This window comes from Pezoporus flaviventris, unplaced genomic scaffold (genome assembly GCF_033815535.1).
Source record: "Pezoporus flaviventris isolate CSIRO_AGI_PZ_B2104156 unplaced genomic scaffold, CSIRO_AGI_Pfla_v1 ptg000083l, whole genome shotgun sequence".
NCBI lineage: Eukaryota > Metazoa > Chordata > Aves > Psittaciformes > Psittacidae > Pezoporus > Pezoporus flaviventris.
The window spans coordinates 9,336,240-9,360,829 of NW_026892631.1; the positions used below are offsets into that span (position 1 = coordinate 9,336,240).

At 59.5% G+C, this 24,590-nt stretch overlaps 3 protein-coding genes across 4 annotated transcripts; 2 read left to right on the top strand and 1 right to left on the bottom strand.

The window, feature by feature from the left end:
- Window positions 1-37: 37 nt before the first annotated feature.
- Window positions 38-6,110, top strand: CNPY3 (canopy FGF signaling regulator 3). Of its 2 annotated transcripts, XM_061475171.1 has the most exons (8): window positions 38-243; window positions 346-657; window positions 869-910; window positions 4,080-4,203; window positions 4,392-4,488; window positions 5,395-5,517; window positions 5,655-5,772; window positions 5,892-6,110. In XM_061475171.1, the coding sequence occupies exons 1-8, from the start codon at window positions 144-146 to the stop codon at window positions 6,101-6,103; spliced, it is 1,128 nt and encodes a 375-aa protein (XP_061331155.1). In that variant the 5' UTR covers window positions 38-143; the 3' UTR covers window positions 6,104-6,110. The 2 variants fall into 2 exon arrangements, with proteins under 2 accessions (XP_061331155.1, XP_061331154.1); XM_061475170.1 differs by lacking the exons at window positions 38-243; window positions 346-657; window positions 869-910 and adding an exon at window positions 1,676-1,829.
- Window positions 6,111-6,695: 585 nt separating this feature from the next.
- On the top strand, window positions 6,696-8,789 carry GNMT (glycine N-methyltransferase). The gene is made up of 6 exons (XM_061475169.1): window positions 6,696-6,939; window positions 7,026-7,153; window positions 7,483-7,596; window positions 8,010-8,152; window positions 8,277-8,398; window positions 8,481-8,789. The coding sequence occupies exons 1-6, from the start codon at window positions 6,734-6,736 to the stop codon at window positions 8,650-8,652; spliced, it is 885 nt and encodes a 294-aa protein (XP_061331153.1). The 5' UTR covers window positions 6,696-6,733; the 3' UTR covers window positions 8,653-8,789.
- A 1,534-nt stretch (window positions 8,790-10,323) lies between these two features.
- Window positions 10,324-24,590, bottom strand: PEX6 (peroxisomal biogenesis factor 6). Its single transcript, XM_061475156.1, has 17 exons — window positions 23,706-24,590; window positions 23,456-23,616; window positions 22,844-22,927; window positions 21,451-21,553; window positions 21,153-21,289; window positions 20,960-21,071; window positions 19,243-19,451; window positions 18,496-18,688; window positions 18,148-18,224; window positions 17,912-18,044; window positions 15,133-15,338; window positions 14,979-15,040; window positions 14,458-14,566; window positions 13,535-13,651; window positions 12,877-12,954; window positions 11,372-11,511; window positions 10,324-10,551 (listed from the first exon to the last, which is right to left on the bottom strand). Exons 1-17 carry the CDS (start codon window positions 24,588-24,590, stop codon window positions 10,415-10,417), a joined length of 2,943 nt encoding a protein of 980 aa, XP_061331140.1. The 3' UTR covers window positions 10,324-10,414.

The following is a 24,590-nucleotide window of genomic DNA, read 5'->3' on the forward strand; positions in this document are numbered from 1 at the left end:
AGCGGGCGCTACCATTGCAGGAGAGGCGGGAGCGGCGGTACCACTGCTGCTGGAGGGGACGCAGGCGGTGCCATTGCAGGGGAGGCGGGGAACAGCAGCCAGTCCCCGCAGCCCGGGCGGCCGCCCCGCCGCGATGCCAGGTGATGGGCCGTGGTTGGGGGCTGAACCCTCGGCAGCCCGCTGCGGCTGCCATGGAGGTGCCCTGGGTGCTGGTGGCTGCCGCTCTGCTCCTGCTGTTGCCCTGTGAGTACCCCCGGGAGGGACAGCCAGGCAGGGAGTGAAGGGCGAGTGTGGTGGGTGGGATGTGCAGGGGACACGGTGCCCCCCTGACGCCTGTCCCTACAGCTGGCAGGGCTGCTGGGCCGCTGCCCACCCTGGCCCCACCGCTGAGCATGGAGGTGGCCGGGCAGCACCGGCGGCTGGTGGTCTGCGTGGTGAGCGAGCTGACCCCTGGCTCCGGCCATGCCGTCTGGATCTCCGGTGGGAATGGCAGCATCCTGCAGTCGTTTTCCTACGGGGCCTCCCAGGAGGACGGTGGAACCATCTGCACTGTCTCCCTCCTCCCTGATGACCTCCCAGCTGAGGGGGATCTCGCCTGCCATGTGGGGCCCACCACGACCTCCCCGGCCCAGAGCTCCAGCCCCATCCCCATCACGGGTATGCCCCCCCCCCCCCCCCCCAATACCCCATCTGCTTGCCTTGGTGCTGTTGCCCAGCACCATGGTGCCCTCCAAGGATGCGGGATCCAGGAGCAGGTGTGAGGCCCCACAAGCCAACGTTGCTGCTTCAGCGAAGAGGCACAGGAAGGGGTTTGCGGTGGGCCCTGCCTCACACCTGGTGCCTCCACAGCTGCTCTCTCATCCCCCAGGCAATGAAGAGGTGGCAGAGCTGTGTCCCAGCAACATGGCTGGTGAGTCTCCAGTCCATGTAATGGTGGGGATGTCTGTTGTCACAGAGGAAACCCGTTGGGCTATTGGCAGGGACCCAGCTGGGATCATGGGGTGGTCAGGGTGGGTCCCCATAGTGTGGTGGGGCTGGGGAAGAGGGGGTGAAGCTCTTAGTGAGGAGGAGGGAGAAAGTGGCTCAGAGGGACAGCGTGAGGGTGTCACAAGGTGTCTTAGGGAGTTGTGAGGGTGGGCAAAAGCCCATGACAGGCCCTGGGGAGGCTGCTGGGCCTGAAGTCTTGGGGACACTGGCCCCACTGCAGCCCTGGAGGGGATGTTGAGGGGCAGCAGTGTGCCTGTGGGAGGCATCACCCTGCCCCTTCCATTGCAGTGCCGCTGCTCCACGCCTCAACAGCCCTGCTCGTGGCCGTGCGGGTGGTGCTGCTGAAGGTCGCGCTCTCCAGTGCCCTCTTCACCTCCGTTCTCCTTGCCCAGAGCTGAGAGGTGAGTGCTGGGTTGGCCTTTGGAGCACCCCCAGTCGGGGGAGGAAGGGCCCCCGTGTTCTGGGGGGGAACCATGGGGCTGGGGAAGAGAAAGGGGCTGCCGTGGTGCTGCGGGTGGCGGGGACCGTAGCGGCACCGCCGCCAGCCACGTGGAGCCCGGCGGCGCGTCTACGGCGGCCGGGAGGGCCCCGCTCTGTGCGCGCTCGGCTTGGCGCCCGGAATGGCGGGACGGGATTGGCCGGTCCGACCACGCGCAGCGCTGCGATTGGCCGGCGCTGCGCGGTTGCTATGGTTACCTTGAGGGGTGGGCGCAGTGCGCCCGGAAGCGCGGTCCCCGGAAGTGGAGCCATGGCGGCGGCGGTGGCCGCAGCGCTGCTGCTGATGGTGGCGGCGGCGGGAGGCGACGACTCGGACTGGGTGCGGCTGCCCAGCAAGTGCGAGGGTAAGCGGGGCCAGGGCAGGCCGCATGGCAGCGGCTCGGTGCTCCGGCCGGGGGGGTTCCCTGCGCGGAGGCTGCGGGCTGCCCCTCTGCCCTGCCCCGCCGATGCGGGAGACGGGTGAGCCACGGGGCCGCTGCTGCTGCGTGCCCACCGGTGCCCCCGCGGCGGGGCAGAGCCGAGCCTCCCGCGGCCTGTCCCTGCTGGCGGGTGTCTGCTGCCCTTCCGCCGGTTAGAGAGTGCTCCCGGTAGGCACTGGCCGCAGGGCGGCGTGTAACGGGGCTGGTGGTGTCTTCCACTTACCGCTCGGACTCGGTGGTGCTTCCTCCCTGGACAGTCAACGGCTTCACAGGCAATCCGGGGCAGGTCATGGCGGACCTTCGTGGTTTACTCTGTCTTTGCCGTGTAGGGCGTGCGGAGGTTGGCAGCAAAGAGAAATGAACCTCTGGAGCTCTTTGCAAAGCTTTCCCTGCCAGGGAAGCGGCTCTGGGGACAGGGATGTGGGAGCCGTGTGGTGGCACCAGCATAACCTCAGAGGAGCACCACAGTGGGTGCTGAGCGCACTGCTCCTCTTCCTGCCCAGGCTGGAGCCTGTCAGCACACGGTGATGGCAGCAGCAGCACCTGGATAACCGGACCCAGCAGCAAGTGCTCCTGGCACACATGGTGTGATGGGAAGAGGGGTGACCTCGAGGCCAGAGGAGCTGCATGAAGGAGCACTTGTCCCACCTCAGAAATGGCTGCAGTCACCTCCAGCCCCTAGCGCCTGCAGAGAAAGGGAAGTGCAAGAGGTGCACACAGGGCATCCATTATGTGGTGGCAGCCTGCAGAAGCTACCTCGCTGTCTTCCTTCCTTCTCTATTCACATCACGGCCTGGGAGAAGATCTGGCAGCTGGCTGCTGGTGACTGTTCCTGCTGGGATTCGGGCCTTCTCCCAAAGCAGGACTGGAAGAAGAGGCAGCTCCTGGCAAACAGGAGTCCGCAGCATAGGACAAAGGTTTCTCCAGCCTCCTGGGAGCCCAGCTTTGGGGAACGAAGAACCACAACATGCCTGGCTTCCATCCCTCCACATTTCCACTTGTAAATCACCAGGATATTTCTCTTCTGATTTCTGTTTCTATGGCTCTGTTTGACTCTGGTACAGAAGAAATAAAACTTTTGTTCTTTTTAATGTTGTGTAAAAGAAAATCTGCTCTATGTTTCAAAGCTGTTGGTGCTGTGGTCTCAGCTGCAGGCAGTGCCACAGGCAGTGTGGATGGACCTGACCCCCCCTGCAGTCCTGTGTCCATCTCTGGGGGCAACAACACAAGAGGGATGTGGAGCTGTTGGAGCATGTCCAGAGGAGGCCATGGAGATGCTGCAACTGCTGGAGCAGCTCTGCTATGGAGCCAGGCTGGGAGAGCTGGGCTGGTTTAGCCTGGAGAAGAGAAGGCTCCTGAAGGGGAGACCTCAGAGCAGCTCCAGTGCCTAAAGGGGTGACAAGAAATCTGGAGAGGAGCTGTTGACAAGGGCCTGTAGGGACAGGACAAGGGGGAATGGCTTTAACCTGACAGAGGGGAGACTGAGATGAGCTCTTAGGCAGAAGCTCTTCCCTGTGAGGGTGCTGATGCCCTGGCACAGGGTGCCCAGAGAAGCTGTGGCTGCCCCATCCCTGGCAGTGTTCAAGGCCAGGTTGGATGGGGCTTGGAGCAACCTGGTCTAGTGGAAGGTGTCCCTTTCCCACAGCAGGGGCTTGGAACTGGATGAGCTTTAAGGTCCCTTCCAACCCAAACCAGTCTGGGATTCTGAGACAGCCCTTTGTTTGGTGACACAGTCCATAGCCACCATCTTGTCCTGCTGCTTGGTCCCCAACACTGCCCTTATGACCCCAAGGCGCTAGGAGAACTGTTACAGGATGGGATACCCTGGTGTCATGAGGAGGAGCTGAGGCTTATGTTGCCAAAAGACCCCGTCCTCTTCCAGGAGGAAGGGAGCAGCTTTTAGTGCAAAGGCTTTGATGGCTGAGCAGTGGAGCTGTTTGGCAACCAGCAGGCAGAATGGGCTCTGCCTTCCAGTTGTGCCATAGCTTACACCATTCAGGTGCTCCTGCTTCAGTGGAGCTCCAGTGGAATTGGTTGGGCCATTCCCAGTTATTTATTCCAGTGGCTGAGGCTTCTTTCTGCTCATAGTGGCTTCAGTCTGCCTGACTCCCGTGCTTGTTTCTGCTGCTGTGTCACACTCCAAACCCCTCCTAACCCCTGCTTTCCTTCCCACAGTGTGCAAGTACGTGGCAGTGGAGCTGAAATCTGCTTTCGAGGAGACCGGCAAGACCAAGGAAGTGATTGACACCAAGTACGGCTTCCTGGACGGGAAGGGCGCTGCCGTCAAGTACACACAGTCGTAAGTGAGAGCAGGATGGGGGTTCTCCTGCAGTCACTGCTGCAGAAGGCAGAGCAGGGGCTTGGGCAGCCTGTGGAGGGGCTGAGGAAGCTAAACTGTGCCAGGCTATGGGGAGCTCCCCATCACCTGTGCCGTGCTTGGTTCTGGGGGGCTGTGCTGAGCCCGAGCCCTCCCTCCTCTCCATGCAGGGACATCCGGTTAATCGAGGTGACAGAGAACATCTGCAAGCGGCTCTTGGATTACAACCTGCACAAGGAGCGGAGCGGCAGCAACAGGTTTGCAAAGGTGAGGGCTGTGCTCCAGTCCCCAGTAGTCCCCTTGCCTGCCGGGTGCTGCACTGGGGCTCCTTCCCATCCCCTGGCAGTGCTTGGCATGCAGTGCTGTGCTCCCCCCAGGTGAGGTGTGGGTGCTGCACAGGGGGAGCCAGGGGCTGTCATGCCCTGCCTGTGTCTTCCTGTTGGTTTGGGGACTGGGTTTGCAGATGGGGACTCCCTCCTGGCAACGCTGATGCCCCAGGACCCTGATTTTGGCAGGTCTGCAGGGAATTGTTGGGGTTTCTGTGGATGAGCAGGTTTGCTGTATTGCTCAGGTGTTTCTGGTCGAGGCAAGTAGTGCCATGATAAGGACAGTATCTTCAATTGGGTTGTAAAGCACGGCTTGAAGGGCTGCTGTGTTAGCTTCTGCGCAGCCCTGCCATCTGCCCATGAGAGGAATGATGTGATTCTGACTCAGCCTATGGTTAGTAGAAATAGGTTGTTTACAGTGGTTGATTTTAGTTACAGCTACAAGGAAAAAGACATTGTCGTGTATGGTTCTGATGCTGTGTCTCATGTTGCAAACAGTGCAATGAGGAGGAATAATGAGTATTACTGGTCTATTTTGAAGCTAAGTGGGATTTTGAAATGTATGATGAATTGTCATCCTCGGTGGGAGACGATGCTTTCTGACTCCAAGTGCATAAGTAGTGCTATTGGTACTAGGCTGGTTAGAAAGGCTGCTCTAACAGCGAGAGTGGTGGTAGCTGGAGAGGTTTGGAAGTGTCTTGGTAGCAGGGGGAGGAGTCTTGGTGTGAGAATAATTGTTAGTGTAAGGAGTGCAGAGATGTTAAGGAGCACTGTGGTTTCCATCACTTTTACTCGGGAGGGAGTGATGGGAGGAGCGAGGTTTGACCAAGCACCGCTGCTCCTCCAGGGCATGTCAGAGACCTTCGAGACCCTGCACAACCTGGTGCACAAGGGCGTCAAGGTGGTGATGGACATCCCCTATGAGCTGTGGAACGAGACCTCCGCCGAGGTGGCTGACCTCAAAAAGCAGGTACCTGGCTCAGTGGGATTGACCCTCGGCAGCCACCGTTGGCCTTGAGGGTCTGGGAATGGGGGTGTCACCAGGCCCTGCTTCCTTGGTCCTGCCGTGGTGGCACGTGGCTGGAGCCAGGTTCTTCTCTGCGCTAGTGCGATGTGCTGGTGGAGGAGTACGAAGACGTGATCGAGGACTGGTACAGGCACCACCAGGCAGAGGACCTTTCCCAGTTCCTTTGTGCCAACCACGTGTTGAAAGGGAAGGACACAAGTAAGTCCTGCCTGGTGCCCTGGGCAGCACAGGGCTGCTAGGGGGAGGGCAGGGGAACCCCGCTAGGGCACGGGGATCCCCGCTACTCCCTCAGCGCCCCCCCCTCCTCTTCTTCCCAGGCTGCCTGGCAGAGAAGTGGACTGGCAAGAAGGGCGACTTGGCAAGCGTGGGGGAGAGGCAGGGCAAGAAAAAGAGCGGGAAGAAGAAGAAGAAGGGCCGGAAGGATGAGAGCGAGGGAGCTGATGGCCTCCCACCCACAGGGGAAGCCCCGGAGGAGAGCGGGGTGCAGGAGGAGGCTCCGCTCACCCACAGCCCATCCGACGAGCTGTAGGGATGCAGCCGCCGGGGCTGCCTGCTCCGCGGCCTCACCGAACGAGAAGGGACTTGAGCCACGGCGTGAGCGACCCTGGGCCGGCCGGGTGCCGGCCGGTGAGAAGCCGCCCACCCAGACCCGCTGCCTGCGGGGAGGCCGCGAGTGCTGCCCCGGGGCCGGCTCCGCGCCCTGCCCGCGCTGCCCCCACCCCGCCGGGACTGTAAATAAAGACGTTTTTTTGCTCCCCGGAGCCGCTGCTGCTGCCGCTGCTGCCGCTGCTGCCGCTGCTTCACCGGCAGTGTCCGGACAAGGCTCCACCGGGGGCACCGAGCCGAGCGCCAGCCGGAGAACAGGCCCTGGCCCCGCCCCCTGGTTCAATCCCAGCCAATGGGCTGGGAGGTGTGGTAGGAGAGAGCGGCGATTGGCGGGTCCGCAGGGGGGCGGGGACGGTGGGGATTGGTGCAGGCGCGTGTTGGAGGCGGGGCGGTGTGTGGGGGGTGTGTGTATCAGGACGCTGGGGCGATTGGCGGGTTACGGAGGGCGGAGCCGGCCTGGATTGGCTGTGCGGAGGGGGGCGTGGTTGGAGGCGTGGCTGCGGAGGGGGGCGCGGCAGAGCGGGGCCGGGCCGGTCCGGTTCGGTGTTGCGGGATGGTGGACAGCGTGTACCGGACGCGGTCGCTGGGGGTTGCGGCGGAGGGGCTGCCGGACCAGTACGCGGATGGGCGGGCGGCCCGCGTGTGGCAGCTGTACATCGGGGACACGCGGGGCCGCACGGCCGAGTACCGCAGCTGGCTCCTGGCGCTGCTCCGGCAGCACCGCTGCCGCTCCGTCCTCGACGTGGCCTGCGGCACCGGGTGAGGCTCCGCGCCCGCCCGCTCGCCGCACAAGTCCCCGCTCCCGCGGGCCCCTCCGGTGCCCCCGCTGACAGCCGTGTTCCCAGGGTGGACTCCATCATGCTGCTGGAGGAGGGCTTCCAGGTGACCAGCGTCGACGCCAGCGACAAGATGCTCAAGTACGCGCTGAAGGAGCGCTGGGAGCGGCGCAAGGAGGAGCCCTTCGACCGATGGGGTGCGGGGGCCGGGGGGGGGTGGCCGGGAGGGGCGTGCGGACACCAACACCCACCCCGGCGCTGGGCGCCCGGAGCCCTTCCCGCGGCTCCCCCGGGTGCCGCTGCCCGGGTGGCGTCGCTGCAGGGACGGGCAGGGCCCTGCCGGTGCTGCCTGCTCAGCAAGCACAGGCCATGGCCCTCACCTGCCCGCTGGCCCCAGGCCAGGTCCAGTACCCACAGGGCCCAAGGAAGGGGTGGGTGATGCTGGGGTAGGGTTTGGGGTGCAGGGGAGGCTGTCGGTTAGGTGGGGGGTGTCCCTGTCCCCCTCAGCTGCTCCCCTGTGCTGCAGTCATTGAGGAGGCCAACTGGCTGACACTGGAGAAAGACCTAGAGAAGCCCGGGGATGGGTTTGATGCAGTCATCTGCCTGGGGAATTCCTTTGCTCACCTGCCTGATTTCAAAGGTGAGTTTTTTGGGGGGGGGGGGGGATGGACCTGTGCACATCTGAGAGCGTGCCCTAACTCATGCCATGAGTGGGGCAGGGGGTTACGCACAGTGGAGCTGCTGTGTCATGGCTGAGAACATGCCTCAGTTCATGGCACAAGTGGGGCCATTGGGTCCTATCTGTGTGCATCTCTTGTCACATCTCTGGCAAGGCTGGAGGCACACCCAGACTCGTGCCACGAGCAGGGTGGTGGGTTCCCCATATGCTCTGTCCCAGTGAGGCTGAGAACGTGCCTGAGCTCATAGCATGGGGTGGGGCTGTGCCTGCCCCAAGCTGAGACTGGAAAGGGGAAGAGGGGGGCAAGATGAACCCCCATGGACTGTGCCATGGGGTGCAACCAGTGCCTGAGGATGCCACGGTTTCCTCTCCAGGGGACCAGAGCGACCACAAGCTGGCCCTGCGGAACATCGCCAGCATGGTGCGGCCCGGGGGTGTCCTGGTCATTGACCACCGCAACTACGACCACATCCTGGCCACAGGCTGCGCGCCACCGGGCAAGAACATCTACTACAAGGTGAGTGCCTGATGGACCCTGGCCCGTCCCTCTCCCCTCCACCCAACCCCAGCGCTGAGGCAAGGCCAAGGAGAAGGGCTGTGCCCAGGGAGCCACCACACAGCCATCCTCCTGCGGTCCCCAGAGCGACTTAACTAAGGACATCACCACCTCGGTGCTGCTGGTGAACAACAAGGCTCACATGGTGACCCTGGACTACACAGTGCAGGTCCCCCCCACTGAGGTGGGGGCATCCCCAGAGCTGAGGTGAGAGGGGTTGCTCGTGGCGTGGGCTGGCTGGCACCGTGTCCTGCTGGCCCCACACCTCACTGGCACTGCCTCCCCGCAGCAAGTTCCGGCTCTCGTACTACCCGCACCGGCTGGAGGCCTTCACAGCCCTGCTGAAAGGTGCCTTCCAGGGCAAGTGCCAGCACAGCGTCCTGGGCGACTTCCAGCCCTACACGCCGGGGCAGGCCCACGTCCCCTGCTACTTCATCCACGTCGTGAAGAAGACGGCCTGAGTGGGCCACCGAGATGGGACCGTGGTGGGCTGAGAGCTGCCAGCAGCTCTGGGGACAAGCACGGGGCCGGGGACACTGCCGAGAGCCACCGGGGAGCCCCCTCCCCTTCATTAAGAACACTCGTGACAGCGACTGGAGCCTGTGGTCTGTGTGGTCAGGGGATGGGGTGAGGGGACGGCCACAGCCTCGTCAGGACCCCCAGGGGAAGAAGCAGCCAGCCTGGGGCAGCATGAGGTGGGTGCAGGCACAGCTTCAGCCCAAGCCCCAGCTGCAGGGGCCAGTGATGCCTGTGGTGTGGGGTTTGGGGCTCCCGGGTGTGTGTGGTTGCTCATCTCCACTGAGCACAGCTAATGGGTGCAACTGGTTTTCTCCCTTTGCACTCCCAAAACCAGGCTCTGACCCATTCCCTTGACACTCTCACTACACACCCCCCCACCCCCCCCCCAAGGGAGAGGAGGCTCTGCACACCCCAGCCTGCTTTTGCTGCGGCTGCAGCTCCCTCCTGCCCGCCCTGGGGAAGAGGTGGTGGCCAGGTCTAGCAGCGCGTTGTGGTCAGGGACAGCTCTGCCTCAACACGCTCAGGTGCCGGAGCAGCAGGGCGCTGGGTCCTCATGCACGGAACACCTGGAGAACCAGTCCTGCGGGGTGGGGAGGTGGTCCTGGACAGCCATGCTCGGCGCAGGGATGCGGCTGCTGCAGCCTTGGTGTATGCAGCAGTGGTAAAACCTCGCTGTAACAACCCCGGGGCCGGGGTTTAAGGTAGAGCTGCCCCCAAGCCCCACCAGCAGCTGCAGGGATGCTGCAGGGGCAGCTGCTGGCCAGCGTGGCTGCACACACGGCACAGGAACAGTGATGTGGCACATGCGGGCTGCGGGAGGAGGTGGGACAGGGCTGCTAAAGGGGTCTGGCTCCCAGCACAAGCCAGTGCAGCTCCAGCCAAGGGGTATTTCCAAGGCCAGAACCCTCCCTCTCCAGTGATGTTTTTTCCTAGTACCCAGCGGGAATTTTGCTTGCTGCCGTTTGCCCCCATGTCTGCTCTCACCCAGCACCTCCGAGAAGAGCTGGGCTACCCGAGAGGATGCTCAGCTCCTGGATTAGAAAACCCACTTCCTCAGCCTCTCCCCACCTCCCGTGGGCTCCAGGCATTCCGGGGGCTGGCCCCAGCCTGGTTTGCAGCCGTGCTCCCCTCGACCTGCAGGACAGTGGCTCCTCTACAACACCCAATAAGCCCAGGGGCTCAAGGGACCTTCCCAGACCCACAGACCCCACCAGCAAGCAAAGACCTAAGGCCTGAGGCCAGGCGATGAACACCCAGTGCCAAACCGCTGTATTTATTGAGAGCCCGTGCTGAGGCCAGGCCAGCTGCCGCAGCAGTGTCCTGTGCCCTGCTGCCCTCCAGCCAGCACCCCTCACTGGGGGCTGACACCCCAACAAGCAACTCCCTCCAGTCCCGCTCCTGCTGCCAAACCAGGCGCAGTTTGGGCTTTGCTCCCTCGCCAATGCTGTCACCCGTGAGACACTCCTGTAGTGCCCACAACCATGAGACTGAGCTTCCACCCTGGGGGGGAATGGCCCTAGAGTGCTCCCAGCAGCCACACAGTGCTCTGAGAGGCAAGGGACTGCTGCAGAGCCCCTATTTCCAATCAAGCTCCAAAGAAGGGGCCCAGGATCCACCAGAGAAAGGCAGGCAGGTGCCTGTGCCCGCTCCCTAGCACCCCTTCACACGCTGTGCCCATCACTCCAGTCCCAGCTCTGCTGAGCATCAGCAGGCAGCAAACTTCTGCTGGATGAGTCTGTACCTGAGCAGCTCCTGCTCAGAGACAGACGGCTGCAACCTTGCAGCAGCCTGCAGGAAGTCATCCATGGTCAGGATCAGAGCAGAACTCTCAGTATCCAGCCCTGCGGGAGAGAGGACAGGAAGAGGCTGAGACAGGCATGGGGGTAAGACAGCAAGATCCAACAGCCCCCTCTCCAGCCAGCAGACTGGAAGGAAAACCTCCCCCTGAGGCCAAGGACTGGAGGTAATGATGATCCATCTGCCCCTCTGCTCCGCTCTGGTGAGACCCCCCCCCCCCCTGCAGTCCTGTGTCCATCTCTGGGGCAACAACACAAGAGGGACTTGGAGCTGTTGGAGCAAAACAAGAGGAGGCCATGGAGATGCTGCGAGGGCTGGAGCAGCTCTGCTCTGGAGCCAGGCTGAGAGAGCTGGGCTGGTTCAGCCTGGAGAAGAGAAGGCTCCTGAAGGGGAGACCTTAGAGCAGCTTCCAGTGCCTAAAGGGACCAACAAGAAAGCTGGAGAGGGGCTTCTGACGAGGGCCTGTAGGGACAGGACAAGGGGGAATGGCTTTAACCTGACAGAGGGGAGATTGAGATGAGACATTAGGAAGAAATTCTTCCCTGTGAGGGTGCTGAGGCCCTGGCACAGGGTGCCCAGAGAAGCTGTGGCTGCCCCATCCCTGGCAGTGTTCAAGGCCAGGTTGGATGGGGCTTGGAGCAACCTGGTCTAGTGGAAGGTGTCCTTGCCTGTGGCAGGGGTTGGAACTGGATGAGCTTTAAGGTCCCTTCCAAACGAGGCTGTAATTCTGTGACTAAACTGCTGCAGTAACCCAGAGCCAAGCATTCAGACACGGTCCCAAAGACATCGAGGCACAGCCCAGTTGCCAGCAGTGGTAACTGGTCCCTTCACCCCATGTGGGACAGGCAGGGGCCGGGCTCCCACCTTCCTCGATCCATTCCACCTTGCGTTTGACAGCGCACATCATGGCATCTGAGCACAGGGCATAGATGTCTGCTCCCGTCAGCTGAGCTGGGCATCTTTCTAGGACCATGGTGAGATTCACAGAGGGATCCAGTTGAAACCTGCCACGAGAGAGAACTGCAGGTGTAAGAGCCACAGAACAAACACCCGACCAGGAAAGACACACGGGGCGGTTGGAACTGGATGATCCTGAGGTCCTTTCCAACCCAAACCATTCTATGATACAGCAGCCAGCATGACTGGGCCCCGTGTCCCGCAGCCTCTGCGTGCTCCAAAGAAATCAAAGGGGGTTGTGTTTGCTTTCTAAATGCAGTCACTTCCCGATGGAACACCCCTGCAGCAAGGTCCGGTGTCCTGCTAAGCAGGATCAAAGGCAACTTTGGGTTTTCACTCAGGAGACACCGAGTGCTCCACATGCCTGGGAACAGCCTACAGCCAGGGCTGGACACGAACGTGGTTAATGAGCCACTGTAACACCACAGCATCCTATCAGGGCCACGCTGCAGACAGTCAGCCTCCTTCAGCACCAGCACGGTGCTGCAGGGCACGAAAGCCAGCACTGGGGTGAAGGGATGCTTACAGCCAGCCCAAGCTCTTGTCTCCTGCGAGCTCACCCTCAAAAGCAGCAGTGATCACAGCTATGCTATAGCTGTGGGGGATCCCACACCACCGGTGTTGGGAAAGGCACACAGAGCACAAGCTGGAGACCCCCGGGTATCACAGGAGGAAAGGCAATGAGATAAACGGAGCGGCCTTCACCCCTACACCTGCAAACAGTAGGAGACGTGATAGGGTGGCTCTTGCAGGAAGCAAATGGGAGCTTCCTGCCATGCTGCTGCACTGCAGTATCATCACGCTGTTGGGATCTGGCTGAGGTCCTCAACAAGAACTACCTGACAGGAGGATGGAGCCAGGAGGAGGCTGGGCTCTGCTCCCAAGGAACAAGGGATGGGACAAGAGGAAATGGCCTCAAGCTGCACCAAGGGAGGTTTAGACTGGATATTGGGAACAATTCCTTCCCCAAAGGGCAGTCAGGCATTGGAACAGGCTGCCCAGGGCAGTGCTGGAATCACCGTCCCTGGAAGTGTTCACAAACCGTGTAGACGAGGCCCTCAGTGCCATGGGTCAGTGGTGGCCTTGGCAGTGCTGGGGCACGGTTGGACTGGGTGACCTTGAAGGGCTTTTCCAACCCAGCTGGTTCTGTGATTCTGCATGTGCACGGTGGCTGGAGAACCCTGCCAACGCCTCCACTGACAGCCACCTCAGACATCTGATAGGAAACCCAGCCCCAGTTGTGCTTAGGAATCTGTCCCATTTTCTTCCCCTCCCTGCCGGCCAGTGCCTCAGGTGCTCTCCGGGGCTCAGACACGAAGCCAAGCTGGAGCACACCACACATGAACCCCAAAAGCAGGCTGTGACCCACTGTGGGTGGCAGGAGGCTGCTGCAAGAGCCCGGGGTTACTCACTTCCTGGTGACGGCGCTCAGCACCTGCAGCTGCGACTCCCGGTCTTCACTGATGCCCACGTAGACCAGTTTGTCAAACCTGCCAGCAGAGAGGAGAGACAGCTGAGAAGAGGCCAAGACCAACCTGCCCCTGGGGCACCAGGAACTGAAGGTGGCCCTGAAGCAGCTCCTTTTGCTCTCAAGTTCATGGATGATACAAAGCCTGGGAGGGGGGCAGCAGCTGGTGTGCTGGAAGGCAACGCTGCTCTTCAGAGGGACCGAGGCAGCTGGAGAAACGGGCTGACAGGAACCACATGAGGTCCAGCAACAGCACATACAAAGTCCTGTCCCGCCGTGGCAAGCCACAGGCACGAGGACCAGGCTGGGGGGGACCAATTGCTCCCACCAGTTTGATGCTACAGCAGGTCCCTTCTTGCCCTGCTGTGCTGCTGAGGCAGTAAGCAGAGCGGTGGGGGATGACAAGCAGAGGTATCTTGTGCTGCTGCTACAGCCATGGGCACTTGGCCTCCTCTTGGTGGCTTCGTATCCCCCACCAAGCCAGGCTCAGGGAGCTTTAGGAACAGTCTCTCTGGAGGGGACATGGTGGGGACACAGTCCAGCTCATTGCTGCCTGAGAAGCTCCAGGGAGCTACCTGGAGGCAGGATGGGATGCACCGTACCTGCCCGGCCGGAGCAGAGCTGCGTCCAGGAGGTCAGGCCTGTTGGTAGCTCCAATGACAAACACCTCTCTGGTGGAATGAAGGCCATCAAGCTCAGCCAGGAGCTGCGAGACAACTCTGCAGGGAGCAAGACGGGATGAACACAACTTCGGTAAGTCACCCACTGTCACCCTGGGGACACCCTGGCAGGGCAGTGATGCTGCTGAACAGTCCTCAGGGCAGTGAACAGCAGACCCAGCTCTGCAGGCACAGGGCTTAAGCTGGTCTGGCAGGACAGTACTTGAGTGCTGCACACACCTCCTGGAACAGGGATATCTCTACCAGGTCCTGGGATCACCTGAAGTGACCAACAGCACTATTCCCAGCCCCTTGCAGAGCTGCTGGTTTGTGTGTGAGAAGACAGGACACTGGGGATACATGGTGTCACTGGAAAACCCTGCAGAACCCCTCAAGGATGGAGAGGAGGACTGCATGGGGACTAATGGCTCAGCAGAAGAGGCCTGGGAGAAACAACCCCATTTCTGGATATGTGCACACTGTACATGCTTTGCTTCTAGAGGGGCAGCTGAAAGGTTTCCCACTGCAGGGAAACAGCAGCAAACAGGAGAGCACAACAGGGTGCAGAACATGTCCTTGGAGAGGCCAAAGGGAGCAGTTGGCAGCCACAGAAGCAGCTGGAAGAGACTTTGTCTGACCATATATTTGCACAACAAGCTTGGGCAATTGGGAATGTCCAGCAATGCAAACAGCAGTACTAACGTCCAGAGAGCAGACAGGCCATGCAGAGGGGTTGGAAGGGAGCAGGGAGGGGGGAAAAGTGGAGAAAGACACTCGGGATGGACTCTGCCTTACAGGGCAGCCCCATGTATCCCTCCAACTGAGGCAGGTACACACTCTGCCAAGGATGCACGGCGCTCACTCACCTGTCCATGACACCCCCCGAATCTCCACTCCTCCCACGACTGGGGGCCAGGGAATCCAGCTCATCAAAGAAGATGATGCAGGGGGCAGCTGCCCTGGCTCTGGCAAACACTGGGAGAAGACAGCAGGGAAGGTGAGAAAGTCCTGGAGGAGCAGTCAATGGCAACAGAACCTGCTACACCCCCAGCAGGGAAGAGCTGTGGATGGAAACCAGCTGCCCACTGCCTCCCCATCACCAACTGCTACTGACTGGAGGGTTCAGTGGGAGCAGGGACCGGCAGCACCCAGCACCATGGGCCCTGAGGCTCGGCTGTCTCTGCGGGGCTGCCATCCCATCAGGAACACCAGGGACAAGAGCAACAGGAGCAGAGAGAGCAGGAAAGCTGCAGCAAGGCAGGGAACAGACTGTAGAAGACTGCTGGGTTCGCACCCTTGCTGAGGGGTTTAAGCACTACCTCCTCCCCTCCAGCACCCCAGGAAAGCCCCATCCTCCCGCACGCAGGAGCAGGATGCATCTCCTCACCGTTACGCACGTTCTCCTCGCTCTGCCCGACGTACATGTTGATGAGCTCTGGCCCTTTCACACTGTGGGGCAGGGAGAAGAGGGAGCCAGTTAGAGGATGCCTATCCTCTGCCAGGAGAAAGCCAGTCCCGCTGTGCGACGCCCCACTCTTCACCTAAGGAACGTCATGGTGCACGTGGTTGCCACAGCTTTTGCCAACAAGGTTTTCCCTGTCCCTGGAGGCCCGTAGAGCAGCAGCCCAGAGCGGCACAGACCCAGTGACAGCAGCTCCGGGTGCTCCAGGGGCAACTGGATAGTGTCCAGGATCTCCTTCTTCACCTCCTGGAGCCCGCCAACATCCTGCCAGGACACGGAGGGGATCTGCCAAGAGAGGGGTGGGTGGCCCTCTTGTCAGTGTGCCTGGGGAGCCCCTGCTCCAGCAGGGTACCAGCCATCAGCTTCTTGTGCCATCAGCTGTGGAATCCCCCTGCACTCCCTCTCGTGCTATCAGCACCCACATTTCCCCTCTCCTGAGCTAGGCAATGGGGAAAACAAACTGCCCGTGTCCCAGGTAAGCTGTGCTCACTGCGTGCTGCCTCATCCCCAAGCCTCTGTTGTACCTCTTAGTGCCTGTCAGCAAAAATACCCTGGGGAAAGTATCTGCCAGAGCTGCCTGCAGCCTTGTGGGGAGAGCCCTGCTGCAGGCAGGCCTTGGGACACATGGGGGAAGGCAAAAATAAGAAGGGGGGGGGGGGGAATGAAACCCAGACCTATTGATTATGAGCTACTTGTGTTCAGGGCGCTTTGTCCCCGAGGGCAGTGAGACTGTGCAAGGGCTTCACACCAGAGTGACAAAGCCTGGGCTAGCAGGACCTCTGTCATGTGAAGGAGGATGTGAGAGACAGACACCCTGGAGGATGCTGTACAGAAAACCATCTGCTTTTGAAAGGGAGGGATGCAAGAACGAAGTCCACGAATGCTTGCAAGAAATAGATAGGATGGGGTCAACTGCAAACATGCAGGAGATCACTGAGAAGAGAGGAAAGACAGCCAGCTTGAGAGGGGGGAGTCCCACCACTTGCGCTGAGCACAACTGAGGATGCTGCTGCTCTGCTCCTGGCTTTAGAAATAGCAGGAATGCCACAGTCTGACACGACAGATCCCATGAGAGTCACAGCAGCTCTCCCGGGAACGTGCAGAGAAAGCAAAGCCCCGGCACTGTTCCCCCAGCTGCTGGCTGGGTGGGGAACAGGCGCCAGCACAAATGGGGAGCTTAAAAATAGGCTGGAGGAAAATTCCTTCCCCCCTCCTCAGCCAATTCAGCTCTCGTTCCTTCCCTGCTTGAGGTGATGCCATCTCGTGCTGTTCCTCCAGCTGTCCAGCAAGTCCACCAGGAAAATCAGGTCAGGCAAGATAAGGATTCCCAGCGGAAAAAAAGGGTTGAAAGCAAAAGGTCACAGGCCCTCATTTCTCAGTGCTGGTGAATGGGAGAGCTGCCTTCACCCCTGCGCTCCTGACTATACTGCCCTGCTAGAAAAAGCCTGTAAGAGCTGGAAAACTGCAGCAGAGTCATTTTCAGGGAACATCATAAGCCTAGGCCATGCTGCAGCCACTGCCAGCAACTGGAGGACTCAAACTGGTTCTCTCCAGGAGGCTCAAGCTGTGCCTGCGAACAGATGTGTGACTAACCAGAAAATGCAAGCAGGGAATCAAGAGTTACGTACGTTGAGAGCATCCAGGTCTGCTAAGAGCCTTCCTGAACCACAGCCAGTTACTAAGGAATAGATAAAGGACTGTAAAATGCAAACAGAATGAGCTCACGCTTACACACAGAGCTCGCTGCCCAGCGTGCTCTGGGGTTACTGTTGGCCTTACAGCAAACTTTGCAAACACGCCTCAAAGCAGAGCTCGTTTCAGTCTCTCAGTAATGGGATGAATGAATGAAGTCCCAGAGTAGCACCTGGATGATGACACCTTGCTAGGGCAGGACTGCAAGCGGGCAGTCAGGGAAGGCACCAGAACAACTCCTCCAAGGCCAGCATTTCCTGCCCTGTGCTGCCATTCGCACTCAAGGGCATGGGAAAGCTGTGATCATTTTGCTTGATCCCAACACCACGTTACCCAGCAAAAACAGCCTCCCCAAGTGCTCTTCCCCTGCGTGCTGAGCTGCCAGAGGCAGATCATGCTCCTCCCCAGAAGCTGCTTTTCTCTGACACTCCATGTCCCTTTCCCTAAGAACCCTGAAGTTCTTCAAATTGCCTGGCTGTCAGAAAAGCTCACCCCAGCTCAAGCAGTGGCCAAGGCCAAGGGATTAAGGATAAAGCTTCTCACACATGTGGGGAGCTCCCTCACCTGCTTGTGTCCCAGCCTCTCTGATCCATTGTGCCAGGTGGCTGGAGAGACCTGAGTGAGGCAGCCAGCCCACAGCTACTCAGCTGCACCCCTATGGCACTAGCCAATCCAGCAGTCTCCAACTAGAGACCACTGCCCAAATTCAAAGCCAAGAAGGTGAACAGCGCTACTGGGGGAAAGGCCAGGGTGGAACTGTTCCTCACTCAAGGCTGGGGGAATACATGGAAGGACACTGCAGGAAGTAACGTGCCAGAACACAGCCCCATCATCTGCTGAGGTCTGTGAAAGGTACCTCGAGCAATGGCTTTAACCTGACAGAGGGGAGATTGAGATGAGATATTAGGAAGAAATTCTTCCCTGTGAGGGTGCTGAGGCCCTGGCACAGGGTGCCCAGAGAAGCTGTGGCTGCCCCATCCCTGGCAGTGTTCAAGGCCAGGTTGGACGGGGCTGGAGCACCCTCCTCTAGTGGAAGGTGTCCCTGCCTGTGGCAGGAGGCTGGAACTGGATGAGCTTTAAGGTCTCTTCCAACCCAAACCAGTCTGGGATTCAGTGACAATACAGCTCTGGAGAACCAACCCTCATTCCTCTGCTCAACATCCTACCTTTGGGGCTCCCACTGTCTGGGAATGGGCATCATGCAGCTGGTCCAGCGCAACGCTGAAATCCTCCTCGAGCACCGGGAACCCAGCAGTGCAGAAATCCCTCTCCACTTCCTCACTCAGTCCACCTGGAAAGCTGTCAGCAAAGAGAAGCGAAGTTATCAGGCTCTGCCCCTGTCATTATCAGACTGGCTGCAGGCCTTGCCCTCCCCTGCGTCCTGCCCTGTTGCCTGCTCTACCTCAAGGCCTGGATGCGGGTACAAGCAGCCCGGCTGCTGTGGGACAACAAGGCACAGAAATCTCCCAGCACAAAGCCCTGCGAATGCAGAAACAAACAGCATCAGTTCAGTCCCTGACCACAGCTCCAGCTACGCCATAAAAGGTGTAGGGGGAAAGATTCCTTGCAGGAGCTTCTGTGCCCTGGTTAGAGGCTCCAGCTTTTTGCAGATGTCTGCAGACCAGTGTTATCCACTGTGGATAACAGATAGGGCTGTGGGAATTGCTCCCCTTCTCCATGGCCAGGTGGGGGAGGTCGGCCCAGCACCCCTGGCCTGCCCACCTCCACATGCTGCTGTGGTTTCACTCACGGCAGTCCTGCGGGCCAGCTTGGACAGGCTCACTTCCTTGCCCAGAGGCAGACTGGCAGTCAGCATGCTCAGCATCGACCTCCTCTGCTCTTCTGAAGGGGCTTCGATTTTCACCTCATGAAGGAAAGCAGTCTGCACATCTGCAGGAACATCCTGGGGCTTGCAGGTTGTGCCAATCACCAGGACAGGGTGGCTGTTGAGAGAAGGGGGACAGCCTCAGCTCTATGGAAGCTTCCCTCTTACATTGCCATCACATGAGTCCCTCCCCACTGGCTACCCTTTCCTCCAAGAAATGCATACATACTGGCCAAGCTGGCTTGCAGCCAGTCTCCTCTAACTTGCCTTTGAACTGCTTTGTGAGCTCTAGCTCCAAGTAAAGGCCCTTCAAGTGACATCTTATTTCTTCACTTGATGTTTCCCTCCCTGAACCCTGGTACTTGTCATCAGCCTCAAGACTCCCCCAGGGTCCAGCTCCCTTCTGAGGTCCCCGTGACCCTTGCCATGCCTCATTCAACAACTCAGAAACCAGCTTCAGCCAACAGAGCTTCCCGATTCTCTCTGTCACTGAGCTGCAACAAGGGCCCTCTGAAGCAAACAAAGCAAACCTGGGAAAGACTCCACCAGATTAAAAACAAAACAGGGCACACTAGCAATCAGTTACCTTGCTGCAGCGGTGATTGCTGCCCTAGGAATGGCAGGAGCAAACAATCACCTCAGATACCCACAGCAAACATGCAGGGTGCATACCTCAGTGCTGGGTCTCTGTCCAGGATCAGCTGCCTCAGCGTGGCAATGACCCTGGCATCCTCTCCTAGCCTGTCCCGGTCTCTGCCAAGCACCTCGATGTCTTTGAGCAGGAGCACACACGGCTGATACTGCTGGGCCTGGGTGAAGGCCAGCTGAACTTTCTCCTCTGTGGCTCCACTGGTGTCACTGCACAAACTAACACAATCGACCTGCGAGACACAACACACAACACACAGGCTGCAGCAGCTGCAACACAGGCAGCGGGGGATGCAGGACGACGTTTGCTTCCACGAAGCTTTCCATGGGCAATTCACAGCTGAAAGGAGATCGGAGGGGATTTTTCCCAGAGACACAGGATGTATTCAAAGTAGACACACTGAGGACTTTTTAGCATTGAAAAATGGCTGTTTGTTGTCCCTGAGGGGGGCAGGACGGTCTTGTCTGAAAAAGGTGAGGCCAAGGGACCTAAGAAGGTGATACAGTGGCTGTCATTGATCAGCAACCCAAGCTGGAAGGGATGGGAGAGCCATGGAAGAGGCCAAGACAGGGAGAACAAGGTGCCTTGGAGAAACAGTGCAAAAAGCAGAGAGGGAGACACTGTTCAACCCAGTGCTGCACAAGCACAAAGTGCAAGAGGAAGGTAGAAGGGAGGGGAGGGGAAGCTAGAGGTGGCTGGAGGCCCAGAGGCTGTTTGCAAAGCAAACGGTTGATGAAATCACCCCAAAGGGAGAAGAGTGGTGAGCCTTGAACAGCAGCCTGAACCCTGCTGGAAACAGGCAGTGCTGCCTCCTGGTGCTGCAAGGCCAAGGCAGGGAGAGGCAAACCATCTCTGGGATTCCTTGGCCTTATCCTCAGAAAGGGTAGCTTGGAGCAGGGAGAACGCCTCAAGAGCTGGCCTAAAGGGTAAGGATGGGGGCACAGAGCACAGGAACTCCTATTCCTACTAAAAACAGGAGTTAGGATTGTAGCAAGCAGATCCAAATGGCAGCAGTATCTGTATGCCAGTACAGAAGGGCGGTGAAAGGACAAAAAAGTGCTGATCATCATTACAATGTGGTGCTAGAACAGGCAGAGCAATCAGACAAAGGGAAGAGAAGGTGGAATGGCAATGTAAGCATTGCAGTAAGTGAGAAAAGAAGGGGAGAGTGCAAAAGCTGGGCTAGGACAGTAAGACTGACAGCAAATACCTCTGGCTTCAGTACTAAGAGTGTTAGTCTTTAGAAGCAGCACGCAAGGCCAAAACCAGAGCTACAGCCTTGCTTATCACACTAAAACATGAGGCCATGTGCCACAGGGCTCCCAATCACATTCCATGCATGTATCTGAAGGCACGGTGAAGGCTCTGTGAGCTTGTACTAGATCCCAAGAGCTACAGCACATCTGCTGAAGAGCTCAGCACTTCTAAGGATTGTGCCCAGAAAAGGAGCTGCATGGCAGCTGGTCAAGCTTCCCCCTTGAGCCACTGTTCTGGCTTTACTTGGAAAGAAAAAAGCAGTTAAAGAGAACAATGTCAGCATCAATCGTAATCCATTCCAGAGCAAGCTGCTAAGCTCAGCACGCTCAATCTCCTTCTGCGTTATGTGCACATGGGAGCAGGTTCTGGGGAGGCTCATGTCAGGGCTGCAGCAGGAGTGTTGGCATGGCTAACTTACAGAACATTTCCCCAATTCCTTGTATGTTGTGAATCCACTCACTAACTGACCAGAGGAGAAATTACCTTGAAGAGGTGGAGGTTGAGGCAGCTACACACAGCTCTAACAGCCATCAGCTTCCCACTGCCGCTCGGCCCCGAGAGGAGAACGCTGCTGGCCCCGCTCAGTGCGCTTGCCCTGTAACACGGAGGGAGTTCTCTCAGTGACCAGCAGGGTCCCAGCTCTCCTGAGGCTTTGCCAGAAGGAATTCTGACTCACCGATTGCCCAGGTGAGGCCGAAGAGCATCACAGAGCTGCTTCACAACATCGGAAAGTCCGGCGGGAGACAAACTGCTCCAGAACTCATGGTTGTTATAGGCTGGGGCAGATGGGACAGCGCTGGTTGTTGAGCCCACCTGTGAGAAGGGAAGACAGCACAAAGACAGGTATCAAGCGACAGAGTCTGCCCTGGAAATGCCATTTTCCAATGGCAGGAGACACAAGCCTCCAAAGGCACCTTTATCATCCATAGTGCAACTTCAGCCTCAGATCTCCCCGCTCTCCACTGACGTCTTACCAGATAGAGAGAAGTGTTCTGAGTGTCCACCAGGTAACCCTCAGACTGCTCGCCTTCCACCATGCCTAAAATCTTCCTCACTTTGAAGTAAAGCTCTGGCCACCTGAGAGAAAAATGAAGCCATCTAAATTGCTGGCTCTAGATCCCAAAGGCAGGAACAATACACTTGTCAGCAAGACAGCTGAAAAGACCAGGTAACAAAAGATACCCTTGCCCCCTCTGCCCCCTCCCAGGACCCACATGGATCCTTTACAGACCCGGCTGTGCTGTCTGGCCAGACAGCAACAGGACTGCCAACAGCTCCTGCTGGTGGCTTCAGCCTACAAGTACGTCTGTATTGCATCTAAGAGCTCAGGACATTCTCTTTTCTCTCCTTCACTACAACTCCACATTCACCTGCAGTGTATAAAATCTAACGGCAGAGTCCTTGAGGGTCCAGACTGGGACTCACCCAAATACCACGAGAGCCTTACAAGAATTCTGCCCTGGACACACTGCTATCCCATTGGAGAGATCAAGGGATCTGCAGAGGTTTCCTCCAGGGTTTTCTCCATCCTCTGAATGGAGCACCACTTGCACACCCATACAGTTCCAAGCTCTTTAGGTCCCATAAGCTCTGCTGGTTTCTCTGGCTTGCTACATGGCTAACATAGAATGGAAACTTCCACAAACAGAAGACTTGTGCCTCCTATGGTCCTGCCTCCCTTCGAGAAAGAGCCTAGGAAACACTCATTGGAGTAGTGCTATGAACTATTATATTTCAAAGCACGCAGTGGAGCTGAGCAGCTGCTGGTGTATCCTGCAGGAACAACTCAAGGCAGTTCTTTGCATCGCACCCCTCAGCTGCCTGTGGCAGTTCCCTCAGCTATAGCATTCCCATTGCCACCACCCAAATCCTTCTGCAAGCAGCCCTCCTCTGACATTTGTTTGGCCCAGGGCTGCTGCAAAGCCACCTGAGCCAACCCAGGCAGGCAGAATTGATGGCCAGACGGCAAGTTAACCTAACATGAAATGGGAGGGCCGATATTCACACTTCATGTTTGTCACACGCTGACAAGCCCAACTTCCTCTTGGCTTTCTTGAAGTGGCACTGGCTGTCCCAAGGCCACCCCTCCCTCTTCATTCCTTTTCCCCCATCAGTTTCTCTGTTTTTCCCTTTCCTCCCTCCATGACTATCTGAGTGAGCTAACAGAGGCTTCCCTCTTGGCTGCAGCTCCCCACAATCCAATAAAAACCTTCCCCTCTTCCCCCTAAAGTGAAGGGCAGATAAACTCTGAACTCCAGGGACAGATCAGAATGGAATGAATGTCTTGTTTCAAGAGCCTCAACGACAGAACAATGCCTTTTCTTCTGCAGTACCCATGTAATAGAGCCACAGTTTGTTGCCACCTACCTTAGGAATTTGTCTGCATTTACTTCTAGAAACTCAGCACAGCCAAACGTTGGAACACACAGGATGTCCCCCTCCTGGACAAGCCTACAAAAAAAACAGGGATATTCAGCAGTGAAAGAGGCTCCTACCCCATATACCATAAACTTCTCTGAGCAGAGTCTCTTACTTTCTAACCTGTTCTCGACTATGCAGCTGGGCTTGTAGAGTAACCAGAGCTAAAAACCACTACATTATCTGCAAGTGAAGACTTTAAATCTTAAAGCATTAGCAAGTTTTCATAGACTCAGACTGGTTTGGGTTGGAAGGGACCTTAAAGCTCATCCAGTTCCAATCCCCTGCCATGGGCAGGGACACCTTCCACTTAGAGCAGGTGGCTCCAAGCCCCTGTGTCCAACCTGACCTTGAACACTGCCAGGGATGGGGCAGCCACAGCTTCTCTGGGCACCCTCACAGGGAAGAATTTCTTCCTAATGTCTCATCTCAATCTCCCCTCTGTCAGGTTAAAGCCATTCCCCCTTGCCCTGTCCCTACAGGCCCTTGTCCAAAGCCCCTCTCCATCCTTCTCGCACCCCTTCAGGCACTAGAGGACACGCGTGCCCCGCCGCAGCTCACCGGGGTGTTCTGAAGTGCTTGTAGAGGACGCGGTCGTACCCTCCTCGGGCGCTGTACGCGGGCGAGCAGACGATCTGCAGGTGCAGCTCCTTGGCGAAGGGCGGCACGGCCAGCACGGACCGGCTGCCCGCCCCGTCGGGGGCGCTGCACCTTTCGTACCTCTGCGGAGGGGAAAGGCCGCACGGTGAGAGCCCGCTGCCGTGCCCCGGCCCCGCACGTCCTGCGTGTGTGTGTCCCGGCAGAGGCTCACCCTTAGGCGGAGCTGCGCGGCGGCACTGGGGTCGCAGCCCATGTTGAAGGCCAGCGCGGGGGCCATCAGCGCAGCGCCGTCACCCGGCCGGCGGCGGGCGGCCCGCGGGTACTCCCATGGCGGCGGGCGGGCCAGCAGCGCCGCCAAGTGCTCGCGGGCCGCGCCCTCGGCTCCCACCCGCACCCACTCGCCCTGGAAGAGGCCGAGCGCCAGCAGCCCGCGCCGGCTCACCCACACCTCCGCGCCGCCGCCGCCGCCGTTGCCGCAGCCTCCCGGGGCCGCCCGCAGCCGCGCAACCGCCGCAGCCCCACCGGGCCCGGCGGCGGCGAACCGGGACACGAGGGGCGGCGCGGCGGGGCACCGGCAGGGGGCGCCGGGGGGCTCCGGCAGCGCCGGGGCGAGCGCGGTGCGCGTCGCGTTGCCCAGCAACCCCTGCAGCGCCGGCCGGGCCTCCAGCACCAGCGGGCCCGGCCCCGACCCCGGGCCCGGCCCCGGCAGCGCCTCGCCCCGCCGCGCCAGCACCGCTCCCCGCCCCGCCGCCCGCCCCGCCGCCGCCGCCGCGCCCCCCAGCAGCACCCAGGCCAGCGCCGGCGGGTGCCGCACCGGCCACACCGCCACCGGGCGCCCGGCCGCCAGCCCCAGCCGCCGCAGCACGGCCCCGCGCAGCCACAGCTCGGCGCCGCGCCGCCCGCCCGCCTCCACCGCCACGGCGCTCAGCAGCACGGGCTGCGCCCCGCCGCGCCCCGCCGGCCGCACCGCCAGCACCAGCCCGCCGCCCCGACCGCGCAGCGCCGCGCACAGCGCCGGCGGAGCCAGCAGCAGCGCAGTCACCGGAGCCAGCTCCGCCGGCGGCGCGTCCAGCGGCCGCAGCACCGCCACCGCCAT